The sequence below is a fragment of the Sorghum bicolor genome, chromosome 6 (assembly GCF_000003195.3).
Source record: "Sorghum bicolor cultivar BTx623 chromosome 6, Sorghum_bicolor_NCBIv3, whole genome shotgun sequence".
In the NCBI taxonomy this organism is placed as follows: Eukaryota; Viridiplantae; Streptophyta; class Magnoliopsida; order Poales; family Poaceae; genus Sorghum; species Sorghum bicolor.
In genome coordinates this window covers 47,155,033-47,170,870 of record NC_012875.2, presented here as the reverse complement: position 1 = coordinate 47,170,870, position 15,838 = coordinate 47,155,033, and the positions used below count along the sequence as shown (strand labels likewise).

General features: G+C 42.8%; 2 protein-coding genes across 2 annotated transcripts; one reads left to right on the top strand and one right to left on the bottom strand.

Moving 5' to 3' along the window:
* On the bottom strand, window positions 7,287-7,804 carry LOC8073403. Its single transcript, XM_002446542.2, has one exon. It carries the CDS (start codon window positions 7,747-7,749, stop codon window positions 7,489-7,491), a length of 261 nt encoding a protein of 86 aa, XP_002446587.1. The 5' UTR covers window positions 7,750-7,804; the 3' UTR covers window positions 7,287-7,488.
* On the top strand, window positions 13,777-15,838 carry LOC8073402 (7-deoxyloganetin glucosyltransferase). Its single transcript, XM_002447894.2, has 2 exons — window positions 13,777-14,401; window positions 14,516-15,838. Exons 1-2 carry the CDS (start codon window positions 13,861-13,863, stop codon window positions 15,478-15,480), a joined length of 1,506 nt encoding a protein of 501 aa, XP_002447939.1. The 5' UTR covers window positions 13,777-13,860; the 3' UTR covers window positions 15,481-15,838.

Here is a 15,838-nt window from a genome sequence, read left to right as displayed (position 1 = left end):
ACCGTATTTTTTCTACTAGCCAGCAGTGTTTTTCTCTTATAATAAATCAGCGAACAATATTTTCAGCTACAACTTTTCACACAAGTGGTAAGACGTTATGACTTTTCTAGATATATTTCTTTTACTATGTACCTCGATATAGTGTGTGTATATATATATATATCTATGTGCATAGCAAATGTAATGTATCTAGAAAAGTCAAAATATCGTATAATTTGGAACAGAGGGAGTAATAACAAGATAATAGAACGCTGTTTTTGAAATAAAATAATATTGCTATACATATATAATTAATTATTTGATAAGAGAATTTAAATATCTTATGGAGTGTGAGAGGTATGCGCAGACAAAGGTGTCTATATCATCCTTGTCTTTGAGATTTATATTTGGATTAAACAATGGTTGTAGGGTTAAGGTCCCGTTTGGCAGGGCTTCTCCAACAACTTTAGAAGCCGTTTGGAGTCGTTTTCTGCCAAACGGAGTAAAATAAAATGGCTCCACCAATAGAGCCCCTAAAAATATGCTCTCACAGAGCTTTGGGGTTCGAAGGAGCCAAAAATAGTGGCTTCTCTTGGCTTCACCTTATCCTACATGACATTCAAAAGGAGTTATTTTGCTAAACGATTTACCAAAATGACTCCAACACAACAGATAGAGTTGTTTTTGGAGATGAAATCCTAAAAAAACAGCTTCACTAGTGAAGTAGAGCCGTGTCAAATGGAGCTTAAATATCAATATCCTTGGAATAGTCGATTGTGTGTTAGATTTTCCTTTCGTTCTTACCATGCGAGGCTCAGACCATAAGCCTCGTTATATCATGTTTGATACCCCTATGATTGTAATAATTAGGTTATGATCCAAACAAGATTGATTACGTTATGAATTATATTATAATTAAATCTTTTGATTATCATAGTCCATGACTTAGGAAAGACCTGGTTTTTTGGGATTATAGGTCCAACTTGCCAAACTAAAAGATAAGATAGAAATCACTTTAACCAAACATAATCAAATCATCACAATCGAGGGACCCAAACACTGTGGTCCTCAACATACAATCCATCTACATCAGCTCTGCCCACTAGCATATGCAATGATTTATCCATGCAAGTTATCCATGTGATTAAGCCATGTCTCATCCACTGATATGTATTTATTTGTCCATATCAACATATCACTCAATTCACTAAATAAAATTTTATTCGTGATCCACGCATCAACACACGGAGTATGTTACTGTAATACACATAAATCCAGCTGTGATCTAAACATGCCCTATCGATATGCTTGCATTTCAGATTATAGACACACAAAACAAGCAAACACTGAACTTTCTGGCAAATGAGATTATGAAAAAAATCGATCAAACTCGAGAGGGCAGCACACCTTTGTTGGAAGAGGTAGCAAACAAACAAAATTCTTTCCGCGGCTTGCCCAGCGTAAAGATCTTATCTGCAGTTGGAAAATGCAACTACGTACGATCCAGTTAGTGTCATCCTGCCTTTTTGTACGTACGTAGAAAAAGAGGCAGATTCCTGGTTTTAGTCAGGCAACAAAAAAGATGAGGTCTTGATGAGCATTGTCGATCGATCGAGTTGTCGACAGTCGATACGTTTCTCGTTCTATGCATGCATTTCAAATGCACAAGTCACGTCGAAGTTGCAGGAATCCTGAAGAGGACGCTAAAGGCATATGCATATGCATGCATCACGGCTGAGGCAAGACATAGACTGCTGACGAATATATAACCAATCATGGATCTTTCCACATTATATAAACGTTTCCTAACCACTGGGAGAGAATTAATCCACCCCCTAGTTTTGTCTCCATATACTGCACAAGTCGCGGAAGCGTGAGCAACACTCGCGTCTCCATACTCCATCCAGCGCCAGCCGCCAGGAAAAGCCATATTCTAGTGCATCACGAGATCGGCGCGCCCGGCCGGGCCGCTGCAGTTTCTTTCATCATCAAAATGTCCAGCTCGACGTGATCCACGCGGGCACATGCGCTAGCGGCGGCTAGCCAGATCTAGCTAAATCTAGTAATAGTATTTCGTTGCTCACTATCAGGTATATTATATTATGAGATTAAAGTTTAGAAAGTGTTAGAGATGTTATATCGAATATCACATTGGGTGTTTAGATATTGATAATAAAACTAATTACAGAAGCCGTGACTAATTTATAAGATGAAACTATTAATTCTAATTAATATATTATTAGCACATGTTTGTAGCACTAAATATCAAATCATGGACTAATTAGATATAATAAATTCATCTTGCAAATTTGTTTTCATCTATATAATTAGTAACCAGGACTAAATTTTAGCACGTGGAAACCACACAACAGCAATGCATCTGAGCATAGAACCACGCACGACAAACCGCACAGGATATTTTACTGCGCGTGTAACATCAGATGCTCGAGGAGGATCGATCCTACGGTTAGTTTCAATATGAAATGCAGTCGTTGTTGTTGTTGATGTAATATGATGCCTGGTCCATGAAAGTTACCCCTCCAGTTTTGACTTTGCTAGCCAGAGATGAAACAATTTACTTATGTATGTATGCAAATAATGTTTGGTTGAACCATGACAAATGGAGAGAGAGAGACAGAGGACCGAGGACCACGACATGATAATATATATTACTATCTCTGTTCATAAAAGCTTATGTTTAACTAACTTTATAGCAAATAATATTAACGTTTATGTCTTTAAGTAATTTTGTTATGAAAATATAATAATATTTATTTTGTATCACGAATGTTTGTATCCTTTTATAGAAATTTAATCAATATTTAAACTATTTAACTTTTTGAAAAATGAGAATTGTATTCTTTTGTGGGTGAATCAAGTATATATTATCACATCAGTAAGGGACCATGAGACTAGATGCCAATCTAAAATCAAAGCAATGTACTAGTTGTGATACTGATACGGCCGGCACGGCGGCACCCACAGCTATCCGTCACTTAGCCGCCTGATCGATGACGACGAATCAGACTCGCAGCTAGCTAGCAGAAACAAGGAAATGTCTGAAAAAAGGACAGGCTGACGTAGAACATATCCAGCGACAATTGTGTTAAGAGTCGTGTAAACCGCTTCTGCCGTCCATATTAGATTAATCAGGCCGCATAGATACGATCGAGCATATAATAAGAAAACAGGAGGATTACACGATTACATCTTGGTCTCTCCAGAATCTACGTTCATATTCGGCACTGTAACACCCGCTCAGGGCTGAATAGGATTAATAGGATACTTATAACAATAAGTTGCAATATTTTTTCTAAAAGCCTACCTCCAAAGAACTCTAAAACTAAGCGTGTTTGGCTTGGAGAAATTAAGAGATGAGTGACTGACCGGGAAGTCCTTCTTAGATGCGTGTGAGTGAGTACAAAGTGTACAGAAAAGACTAGTAGGGCAGAATATGTCTTAGAAAAGCTGCCACATGTAAGCGGGCCCGGTCTCGGGGAGACGGGACGTTATAGAATGGTATTAAAGCCGACTCTCACGGTTTCACAGGCGCGTGTGTCGCAATTGCGCAGGCATGGTGTGCATGGGTGGTGTGGACTCGGAGTGGTCACACAGCATGACATATGAGCATGACACATGTGCTGGCACTGAACATATGGACATGGCCAAGAGGGGACGTTCCTGGCTTGGAGTTGACTGATGAGGACGTCAGTCTCTTAAGGGGGTGGGATGTAACACTCGGCCCAGGGCTTAAGAGGATTAATGGGATACTCATATCAACAAGTTGCAACTTCTTTTCTGGAAGCCTACCTCCAAAGAATCACTCTAAAGTTAAGCTTGCTTGGCTTGGAAAAATTTAGGTATGGGTGACCGACCGGAAAGGGCTTGGAGAAATTTAGGTATGAGTGACCGACTGGAAAGTCCTTCCTGCGTGCGCACGAGTAAGGACAAAGTGTGCAGAAAAGACTAATGTTGGTCTGTAAGGGCAGTTTATGTCCTAGAAAAGCTGCCACATGTAAGCGGGCCTAGCCTTGTGGAGACGGGACGTTACAGGCACGAAGCTAGGGTGAAATATGTGTCGCATTGTGTGTTTAAGCACTAAATTATGTCATCATGAGCATCATTATTAGGAATTAAACATGTTTCTCTTATTATCAAGCACCTTGATATACGGCTAAACCATATTTGGCACCATTGGTCGTGATCCAACCGAGAATCCTCTCAGATCGTCCAAGCTAGGGTTACCTGTCACATTAGCCGAATTGAGTACGTCAACCGTGACCTGGTCATCTCTGATGTGAGGGCAGCTTGACCTAGATATAATCTAACTGCACCTAATCGTCTGTCACACCGTGAGTGCCATTTGGGAGCATGTCACGTTCAAAGGAACCTTTTGCCATGCGGCTACCACAAGCCTCACTTGTTAGCCAAACACCCTGTGACCTCCTCATCTGTCCTACTCATAGAACCTCTCTTCCACTCCCCTCTTGCTCTACCCAAGCAAAAAAAAGGCTACAATAGAGAAGAACCACCCGCAATCCTCACTGGAGGATCAACAAAAGGTTGAATGCCAACAAGCTTCCTACCTCATCCTCCTCCACTTTTTCCTCACCTTGGAGTAGAACAAAAACAACCTTGAGATATCCTTCCTCTTGTCCCCTTTAGTTCAAGCATCTCAAGGATAAGATAAATGAAAACTTCAACAATGCCATCTTACGCTAACCTATGACTACGTGCTCAATCTCATGTGTTACATGTGATCTCCATAGAACTCCATTCCTCTTCAATTCAACCAAGTGTTAGCTCTACAAAAACCATAGAGAAGCTTCATAATAGTTGATCTAGAGCTCAAAAATCTTAGTGCATACAAATGAGATGTTTTCCCCACCTCATTAGGAAGATACAAGAACAAATCTTATAAAACCATCAGCCGATCTGCCATTAATGATCCTTGGCCAAGTTGTAGTAGTGCAACATTTGACCTAGGACTAAGGCTTGTCATCAAACAGAGCCTCTGTTTGGGTCAGAAACTCTCAAAGATCTGACCATAACCCTCCAATCTCTCTTACACAACCCAACTTGCATGGTCGGTTTGACCACAATCATTACCTTTTCTATCCAAGCTCACTGAAAAACACTACTCAGTTGTGCCCCCATCCACACACTAACGAGGTTTAGTCATTCTTAACCAAGTCATTGCACACATCATTATCGATCATTCAAGGCATGTTCATTAACTATGCATCATTTCAAAGCACTCATGTAGAGACCGAAGCACTAGGGCAAATAGAAGCTAGTCCTAAGTTGGAGCCTGTATCCAATGAGGCATTGCTCGAGCACCATGGTAAGCACCTCTATAGCTTATTTCTTGTTTTGGTTGAAGATTTTCTTGAGTTATTATAGTAATGCTTGTGCATGAGGATTACTCTATGTAGTTTGATGAATATTTAAAACTCAACATTTTACTTGATCCCTCCTTGTGAATACTTATATTCACCTTGAAGTATGCATGCGTAGGAGTTCAATGAATATTTAGAACCCAATTTTTTTTACTTGAATCTTGCTAGTGAATACTTCACCTTGAAGCATGCATGAGTTATGAGTAGGAGTCTCATTTATATACACTTTGTTAGCTCAGTGGAAGTTGAGATATGGCAATTGTATCATCACTTGCGAGCTTCTAGCAATGGTTATTAAAATAAACCACATGCAAGTTGACATGGGTCGAAACTCAAGAGGTGATAAAGCATGAGCAGCGTGTGACATGGGTCGAAACTCAAGCGAGTTGCTGGTCTCGCTTGGATTCTTAATTAAGGTTTGTCATTTTGTATATATATGGGATTGATAAGCCTAGCGGTATGTGTTTCCCGGGTCACTAAGATTTGGTGTAGTATGGGATGAGGTATAGCTAGGAGTGGGACACCTATCCACTCCGAGCATTCACTGGATATGTTGGACAAGCATGTCAAAGGTTGGCACATGAATCATCACTTACAAACTGATCAGTCGTATGGTCATTGGTCTCATGCCATGTGGGTACCATGCTACACTACTGGAGGGTATCAATGAATTTGAATTTCCATGCTCTCGTTTATTGAGCACACTTTCTATTTTGATAACTTAACCAAATGTAGAGGCTTTTATGAACTTTACTTATCCAAACCAAATCTTTGAGAATGATCCTTACATCCGATAATTCTCAATACGATCTAAAAATTTCTAGTTAAAGAGTTTTTTATTTGAAGTTGTTTTGTGTCCCAAATATGTGTTTTAAGTTTATTTGAGATATTAATCGAGTTCAAATAAAAAATCAACTACAAACCTGTAAATTGACCTAAGCAATCACCATGTCAACATCCTAGATTTTTTGATAAATTTAAAATTGGTAGAATTACAACAGTATAGTAGGACCCTAAACAGTTTTAAATAAAAAACTTTTCAACTACAAAGTTGTACATCCTATCGAAGACTACAATTTTGATATAAAGTTTGTCTTCATATGAGCTCATATGAAATAACTATGAATTATTCAAAAAAAAATCAGTGTGCCACGTCAACAGAATAATAAAAATCAACTTAAATATAACCAACTATCAGTGCGCCGCATCTTTTTTTATTTGTCTAAAAACTTTTTTATTATTATTACTTTTATTCATGTTCCAACACCTTTTTTTAACCCATCATCATATTCACATAATGTTTAGGTACATAGGCTCTCTTACTCACCTTGTTGTTTACATGAGAACTAAGTTCTTTTTTTCTTCTATATCAGCATATGTTCGACGATAAAAATCATCATTGTACTTACTCTTGCGTCCAAAATAGGAGCAGTACTTATGAGACGGTGAGGGCTGGGTTGCCGCCGCCGAGCGGTTGACTCATACAGTGGGGAGCAGTGTGCTGCCTCTGCCGGTGCCGGGCACTAATTGCTTGCACATCTAATTGCTTGAAGTCAGAAAATTTCAGGAGCCCGAGCAATTCTCATTAAGCAAAAATATTTAACTATAAAATTATAGAATTCTATATAAATATAAAGAAGATTACTTTTGCATTTTGGCGAGGAGCCCGGCCGGCCGCCCGGGGTGGCCGGGCGGTGGCTCCGCCAGTGAAGCATTAGCTATAGACGAAAATAAAAACTAATTGCACAGTTTGCTAGTAAATTACGAGATGAATCTTTTGAGCCTAGTTAGTTCATGATTGGACAATATTTGTCAAATAAAAACGAAAGTGCTACAGTAGCGAAATCTAAAATTTTTTCGCAACTAAACAAGCCCCCAGTGTGACAATTTGAGCGAAAACAAAACGCAGGAACGCACATCCAAAATATTCTGTGCGACAAAACATCTGAAGTTCTCTCTTGCATCCTTTCCAAAAAAGAACATGTACAAGCCGAAATGATCAACCGAACATGTACAACAAAGAAAGGACTCAGCAGCACGAGAGGAAAAAACAAACAAAGAGATGTGCATCATCAGGGCTCTATATATGCACGAATTAAGGAACGAAGTTTCAGCACTTCATGGTTTCCCTGATGGCCATGGACGCCACGGCCTTGGCCCACGCGACCAGCTCCCGCTTCATCCTCCCCTCGTCACTCCACAGCGCCGGCACGTCCACGACGGACACCTCCGCCGCGCCCGTCGTCGTCGCGGACGGGACGCCGCCGCCGTTCCTGGTTCTCGGCATCATCCCGGAGCAGACTTCGAGTTCGAGGGCGGGGACGACGACGACGGACACTACCGGAAGCAGGGACCTCGCATCCAGAGCCATGGCGGACCGTACCGGCCGGGGACAGAAGGCTCTGCTTTTCCGTTGGTGCTTATGGTGGTGCAACTAGACAGGATGCTTGGCACGCTCTATATATACTGCGTGCGTAGTGGACACATGTGACGCACGAGTAACACGTGCGTGCCAACAACATGATCCCGATGTGAACACGTGTACGTGCAAAAGCGCGGCCAAAATGAAACACATGCGATGCGAATGATCGTGAACGCGACAGAGAGCTAGCGCGCGCGTTGACATCGGCATCATCGTGTGCGTCGTCGTGTGCGCGTGCAAGGGGCTCTAGCTTTTTCCCTGTCGCCTTCATCCGGCGGGCAGAGTGTTGCTCACTGCTCACGCTGAAATCAAACGGATTAGTTGAAAAGTGGGCTACTAATAAAATACCTCTGGGGCGTTAGGTGCAAGGAGCTCGGTTGGGCGGGGCAGCTGCTCAGCTTCAGGCCTCGTGCGATCACATTTCTGCGATGCGAACGAGGACGGGACCGATGGCCCGTGGCTGTGGGACCGATGGCAATGCTCCTACCAGCAAGATTAATAATACAATCCACTTTCTAGCACACTCATATACTCTCTTCGTCTAAAAAAGTCAAATTCTTAAAATTCGTGTCAGTCAATCTTTTATAAATTTAACTAACTTTATAGAAAAGAGTAACAATAACTATAACATAAAAAGTATATTCTATAAAAATATATTCTATGATGCATCTAATAATACTAATTTGATACCATCAATCTTAGCATTTCTTTCTACAAATTTAGTCAAAATTTAAAAACTTTAACTTACGACAACTCTAGAAATTGATTCTTTTGTGGACAGAGGAAGTAGTAGTTACCTATTCACTATTAATACATGGCACATTTATCTCTCTCACAAAGTTTTTTGGTTCTTATGCCTAAGCTGATTATAAGCTTACAGTCTGCTTCTCCTCTCTCTTCCCTTCTCTCCTCCACCTCAGCATTTAGTCAGCTTACAGTCAGTGACTATACTTGCTCTAAGGCCGGTCTTAGACGAAGATTGTATGTACTATGGAGTTTCATCAGCATTTAATATGGGTACACATCAGTAAAAATATTGATCTCATAAAGAATTTATTCTCAATTATGGGATTGAGTGGGAAAACCAAGTAGTAGTGAGAAATTATAAAAATACCCTCATAAAGTAGTCTGATATGTTGCACCCGGTGTCCATAAGTAGCCACACATAGCAATACACAAACAGCACAACAAAATTGGTGGCCTTAAGTAACAACACGTGACAATACAAAATCAGCCCCTTAACAGTGTACAGTAAAGAGAAGTTTCTAGGAGGATGCAATTCCTGCAAGTACAAAATTTGAATTAAGCGTCAGGCTTCTTCCCGCCTGTACCACCTCTCACTTTCCGCCTATGTCACCTCTCACTTCCCGCCTGTGTGACCTCTCACTTCCCGCCTAGGTCACCTCTCAGCTCCCTCATATAAGTATAGCACCCATACGATTGAGCAACCACTCCATTAGCCTGCAAGTTATTTTCATCACCACCATGCCCATAGATCTAAACAAGTTGAGTCCTTACCTACATGAACAGAGAACCACCACAGGAGAAAGAAGAGGAAGATCAAGTTTATCTAGGTCCATATCCAAGATGGTTATCTCTTATCTGACGTGAATGAAAAATCAGCACTCATCAAGATGAGGAAGGTTGAGTTTATCTCCAAGTACATCTCCAACAAGGTCAGCCCTTACCTGATCTAAATGAACCACCTACACATGATCAAGAAGACATCAATCATCTCCTAGAAGGCAGTCCCAACATCTCATAGAAGACGAACATGTTGGTGTGTATGGCATGGATCTCAATGTTCATGCTTCCATGGGAGAACAACAAACATTATGAAGGTGATCATTTTCTCTTAACTCCATATGCACAGCAATAATAACATCCTCATTATGATTTCTCTATTCAAAATAAGAACCAAACTCGACTTCACTATCATGCCTTACCTCGTTGGATCATTGCAGTCCTAAATTGTCAACATGAGCATGAACAAGAGGAATGTCTCCACTTGATGGCGCACACGAATGTCATCCCAACTTTCAAGTTTCTGTTCAGCAACAAGAGATGCAACAATTGACCTGTGAGCTTCTGATTTGCACTAATTTTAAGAGTCAGTCATAAGCCATAAACATTTCCAAACAAAATCCATGCCAAAAGAAGTGAATTATGTAGTGGTTATTAGGTAGCAAATCAAGTTCACTTATGCAACATATAAGTACTAGCAAACTAATTTATATTTTAATAGATTACTACTAAAAGTACAGAGATCACTCAAATATACCCTAAACTTGTACTTGGTATGTTTATTTTGTGAAATTCTACAATAACATATTACTTCTCATCTTAGTTCAATTAAATGAATCTGTACCAGTTCAACTACAGTAACTAAACATGATGAACGAAGACATGCATGACTATGGTGTGTACGCTGATGCTATGGCGATAGACTTCAATGAAGATGAGTTAGATAGCTCAGACTTTGAACAAGATGATTCTGCAAATGATAGTAGCACACATCAGGCTAAAAATCTGATAGACAATAAACAACAACAAATATACACAGCATTGCTTGAGGGAAGTAATCATGGAAGACTAAAAAAATAGTACAACTATAATTGCTCAATGTTCCAAGTAGGTATAAAGTGCAACACATTTGGCATAGAGCAAAGCAATGCCAATCACAAGGAAGGCCAGTAGATACTAGATCAAGGAAGCCTAAAAACTGCGGGCACAAAAAGATACAAGTAGATCTATCTGAGGTTCTAAACATTTTCTTACATCAGAGGAGCACTATTCGAACGCTAGCAGAAGCCATCAATGTAAAAAAGAGCACTCTACATAGGTGGTTCAAGAAAGGGCGGCTATGACATCCTTCAAACACACTAAAGCCTCTGTAGATGGAAGAAAATAAGAAAGAGAGGCTCTGATGGTGTGTTTCTATGTTAGATCAGGAGACATTGCCAAACGAACCTAAGTTCATTGAAATGACATCATTCACAAGGACGAGAAATGGTTCAACACCACATCATTCATAAAAGAAAATATGAAAAGGGTTTTCTTTTATTATAAGATGATACAAATTTCAATAACAAGTTATAATAGATTTTCATAACTTGTACAACTATAATATTCAACCATCATGTCTTCATTTAGAAAATTTTGCAAAATATTTAGTATTTAAAATCATAAATATAAATAGCAAAGTTGACAACAAGAAACAAATAACTTAGTAGAAAAAACTAACATGATTATCTAACATGCCATGATAAACATAAAGTTAAATACAGTAAATTAAATTAATAAATTAGGTAGCATACACATGAAAACACAAGTTAGATACATAACTCTATATAATAATAAGTTATTAAAATAAATTAGGTACCATACATATGAAAACAGAAGTTAGATAAATAACTCTATATAATAAGTTAATCAACTAAGTTGGCTAGCAAAAAAATCATGCCAATTGTACCCTTGCCGGTCGAGAATTTAAAAGTTTTATATTGTGATATGTTTAAAAAGATGCACGGAGAAGCATTTAATATGAAATCTTACATGTTGCTCAGCTATCGCACGCATCGCTAGTAATAAGAAGATTCTCCTTATGGTGCACAAATAGTATGTCAATGCTTCGTGAATAGGCTTTGCATGCTTCATGACATAATTTTTTTTCTAAATTTTTTTTTGTCAACTAATCAGAAGATGTAGGCAATATGTCCTAATATAATTATCATAGTTTTATATATAATTTGAGAAGCAACCAAATTTTAGAGTATAATAAATTGCTTTTAGCAAAAAAAAGACAATTTATTATCTTATAACATATAAGTTAAGTATAACACATAACTTATGCAAAAAAAACTTGAAAGCTTAAGAGTTATGAAACACAACTTATTTAAAAAAAGTTATTAAACACAAAAGAACAAATTAACTATAACCGATGACCACCCAAAGAGGAGTTCATCATCGTCGGTCACCCACTCGCCAGCTTCTCCAGGTTAGCGTACGAGTGCCCGTCGGGCTGTGTCGCGCGCGCGCGCACGGTGGTGTCCCGCCACTCCATCGCCCGCCGACGCATCTCCTTTCCTTTCTCCCGGCCCGCCTATAGCCTTCCGTATCTTCTCCGATCTTCCACGGCGTCCCGCCACACGCCATGGCCGACCTCCATGCCCACGCCCCACTTCGTGCACTTGTACCGGCAGTCGATCGGTCTGCTGCTCCGCAAAGAAAGGCCACCAGCACAGCATTAGCAACCCGGCGCAGAGGCTCTCCAGCGTCGAATTCCATCCAGAGTGCGTCAGGAGAGACACGCTCACCGTCTCGTGATGCAGCACCGCGTCTTGTGGGCACCAGTTGGCCCGCAGGCCGCACCCTTTGATCGCCTCCTGGAACTCCGGAGGAGGCAGCACGCCGCTGATGAGGTCCGGCCAGATGATCCACATTCCACAGCAAGTCGTGGCTGATGCTGTTGGCTAGACCCCCCCACACAAACTCCACCAGCTCCGCGTTGGTCATCACCGTGACACTGCAACGTTGGAGACCATGCATGTCGATTTGCGCCTTGTTTACTTCAAAAATTTTTAGAAAAATAGAAATAGTAGCATTTTCGTTTGTATTTGACAAATATTGTCCAATTATGGACTAACTAGGCTCAAAAGATTCGTCTCGTCAATTTCGACCAAACTGTGCAATTAGTTTTTATTTTCATCTATGTTTAATACTCCATGCATACGTCTAAAGATTCGATGTGACGGAGAATCTAAAAAATTTTGCAAAATTTTTGGGGAACTAAACAAGGCCTGTAAACTGCACTGGGGCTCGCTGCTCGCATTACTGAACAGTGTATAAAATAATAATAGTGGTGAACACTGAACAGTTGCGGGAGGTCCTCTACTTTATTCATTTGCACATGAGAGAATACCTTATTCACTTTGATTTTATTTTTTTAGTGAGATGTTGACAGTGTCTATTTCTATTCATAAAGAAGAAAACAACAAATAAGTGGTATTACTAGTACAGAAAGAAAGAAATGGCAAAAAAAAAAAAAGACACAACATAAACAAGAAGGGGAACATGTAGCCAAACTGGGAAAAAACAATAATACACGCTGCGCTCTACACGCCTCCTACTCATCACACATGTGTGCACCGAAAAACTCCACGAATCCACACCTTTTGCAGCCACCAAATTAATGCAACATAGAAAGCTTTGTCTCACAGACAGCCTTCACAAAAACATCGACAAACAAGACCAATTGCCGCATCTAAACTACTCATTGCTAATAACTCTGTCAAGATGTATATCCTTTTTTCGACAAGGGAATATATATAGCCTGGTTTTTTATTAAGATGAGTGAATTACACCGCTGTTTACTCTCCTGTTTTTTTTAATAAAATTCTGTAGGGGCCAAGGCCCCTCCAGTTCCCTCAAAAAAAATTACACAGCACAACTATAGAAGAATCCTCATAACACAAATTACAAACAACGACAGTGGCGGATGAAGTATCCGCTAAAAAACGATAGTGGCAGAACATTTGCTATGAAAGCCGGATGACGACGGATGATGCACAAATTTTCTCATTGCTAATAACTCTGCCAGCTTATATATCCATAAACCGCAACGCCACTACACAAATCATCTCTGTAATGAAAAAGGAGGTGGGTAAGCAATCCTTTGAAATGAGGACAGAGGTAAATTCTCGGGAAAGGCATTGTCTTTTTTGCTTCGGTTTGGTTATATGTAAGCAATAAGCATGGCACTTATAGCTAATGTGAGGCGATGGTTCGCACACGTCTTGACAACCGTCGCTCAATTCCCCACCGTCGTCGTCAGTGTTTGATGCTTGCAGATATAGTGACACGATTCCCTGGCTCTCTCAAGTCTCAAGTCTCAAGAGATAATATACAGGAAATATAGTATAGGCCAATCAGTGTGATGCCGGTAGTTCTATAAATAGAAGTAGCAGCTCCTATTCATCGCCCTCATCTTACCCACAAGCTAGGTGTATAATATATACCAGCAACGTGCCGTTTGCACTCGCACACAAGGCGCAGATCGACATGGGCTTCGCCGCTGCTGCCGCCGACGACGCCGGCAAGCCGCACGCCGTGCTGGTGCCGTTCCCGGCGCAGGGCCACGTCACGCCGATGCTGAAGCTGGGAAAGATCCTCCACTGCTGGGGCTTCCACGTCACCTTCGTGAACAGCGAGTACAACCACCGCCGCCTGCTCCGGTCCCGCGGCGCGGGCGCGCTCGACGGCCTCCCGGGCTTCCGCTTCGCCACCATCCCGGACGGCCTGCCGCCGTCCGACGCGGACGCCACCCAGGACGTTCCCTCCCTCTGCCGCTCCACGGAGGAGACCTGCCTCCCGCATTTCAGGGCCCTGCTCCAAGCTCTCAACGCCGCCTCATCATCCCCTGACGACGACGTGCCGCCGCCGGTCACCTGCGTCGTCGGCGACGGCACCATGAGCTTTACCTTGGAGGCCGCCAGGGAGATCGGCGTCCCGTGCGCTCTCCTCTGGACTGCCAGCGCCTGCGGTTACATGGGCTACCGTTACTACCGCACCCTCATCGACAAGGGCATCTTCCCGTTGAAAGGTGGTTCAAAAATCTCTCTCGATCGCACCGGCACGCCATAGACACCGCGACTGAGTACACGTACGGCGCTGCAAGTGCACTGCTCACGTGTACCCTTTTTCAATGAACATGCAGAGGAGCAGCTGACGAACGGGTTCTTGGACACGCCGGTGGACGGGATGAGCAAGCACATGAGGCTCAAGGACTTCCCAAGCTTCATCCGCTCCACGGACCCCGACGAGTTCATGGTCCACTACGCCATTAGGGTGACGGGTCAGACAGCCGGCGCGGACGCCGTCGTCCTCAACACCTTCGACGAGCTCGAGCAGGAGGCGCTCGACGCCATGCGCGCCGAGACGATCCCACCTGCAGCGACGTCCATCAACACCATCGGCCCGCTCGCCCTCCTCGCCGAGCAGATCGTGCCCAAGGGCGGCCACCACCAGCTCGACGCGCTGGGCTCCAACCTCTGGAAGGAGGACGTGTCCTGCTTCCGCTGGCTCGACGGCAGGGCGCCCAGGTCGGTGGTGTACGTGAACTACGGCAGCATCACGGTGATGACCGACGAGGAGCTGGTGGAGTTCGCGTGGGGTCTGGCCAACAGCGGCCACGACTTCCTGTGGATCATCCGGCCGGACCTCGTCAGTGGCGACGCCGCCGTGCTGCCGCCGGAGTTCCGGGAGGCGACCAAAGGGCGCGGCCTGCTGGCGAGCTGGTGCCCGCAGGACGCGGTGCTGCGGCACGAGGCGGTGGGCGTGTTCCTGACGCACTCCGGGTGGAACTCGACGCTGGAGAGCCTCTGCGCCGGGGTGCCAATGCTGTGCTGGCCGTTCTTCGCGGAGCAGCAGACCAACTGCCGGTACAAGTGCACGGAGTGGGGCGTGGGCGTGGAGATCGGCCACGACGTGCGGCGGGAGGCCGTGGAGGCGAAGATACGGGAGGCCATGGACGGGGAGGAAGGAAAGGAGATGCGTCGCCGCGCGTTGGAGTGGCGGGACACCGCCGTGCGCGCGACGCAGCCCGGCGGGCGCTCGTACGCCAATCTGCAGAAGCTGGTGACTGACGTGCTCCTCTCGGGTGGCAATGGCAAGAGTTCTTAATCCTCTTTGCTGTTACCACTGCTCGGCCATGTGCGTGCATGCATACCCATGCCACGACGGCAACACCGAACATTTGTTTTGGGATAAAGCTCAACTATAACATGCATGTGTTTTGTCAAAAAAAAACTATAACATGCATGTAAGGTTCTCAACCATCAAATGCACCTATGAGTGTGTACTCAAATAATGGTTGTACATGGAGTTAGTTGTACTCTCTAGTGTGTGCTATGTATTATGCGCCCTCTTGTTGGCATTATTGTTGTACTGTTTGGGTCTGGTGTCGAATGGGCACAATAGCTATGTACTTCTTCCGTCCAAAAATAAATGTCGCTATGGCTCTTAAGTTTGATTAGGTTTA

Coding starts and splice junctions, on each gene's coding strand:
- LOC8073403 (XM_002446542.2), bottom strand. CDS start 7,749: ATGGCTCTGGATGCGAGGTCCCTGCTTCCGGTAGTGTCCGTCGTCGTC.
- LOC8073402 (XM_002447894.2), top strand. CDS start 13,861: ATGGGCTTCGCCGCTGCTGCCGCCGACGACGCCGGCAAGCCGCACGCC. Junction 14,402..14,515: donor GGGCATCTTCCCGTTGAAAG/GTGGTTCAAAAA, acceptor ATGAACATGCAG/AGGAGCAGCTGACGAACGGG.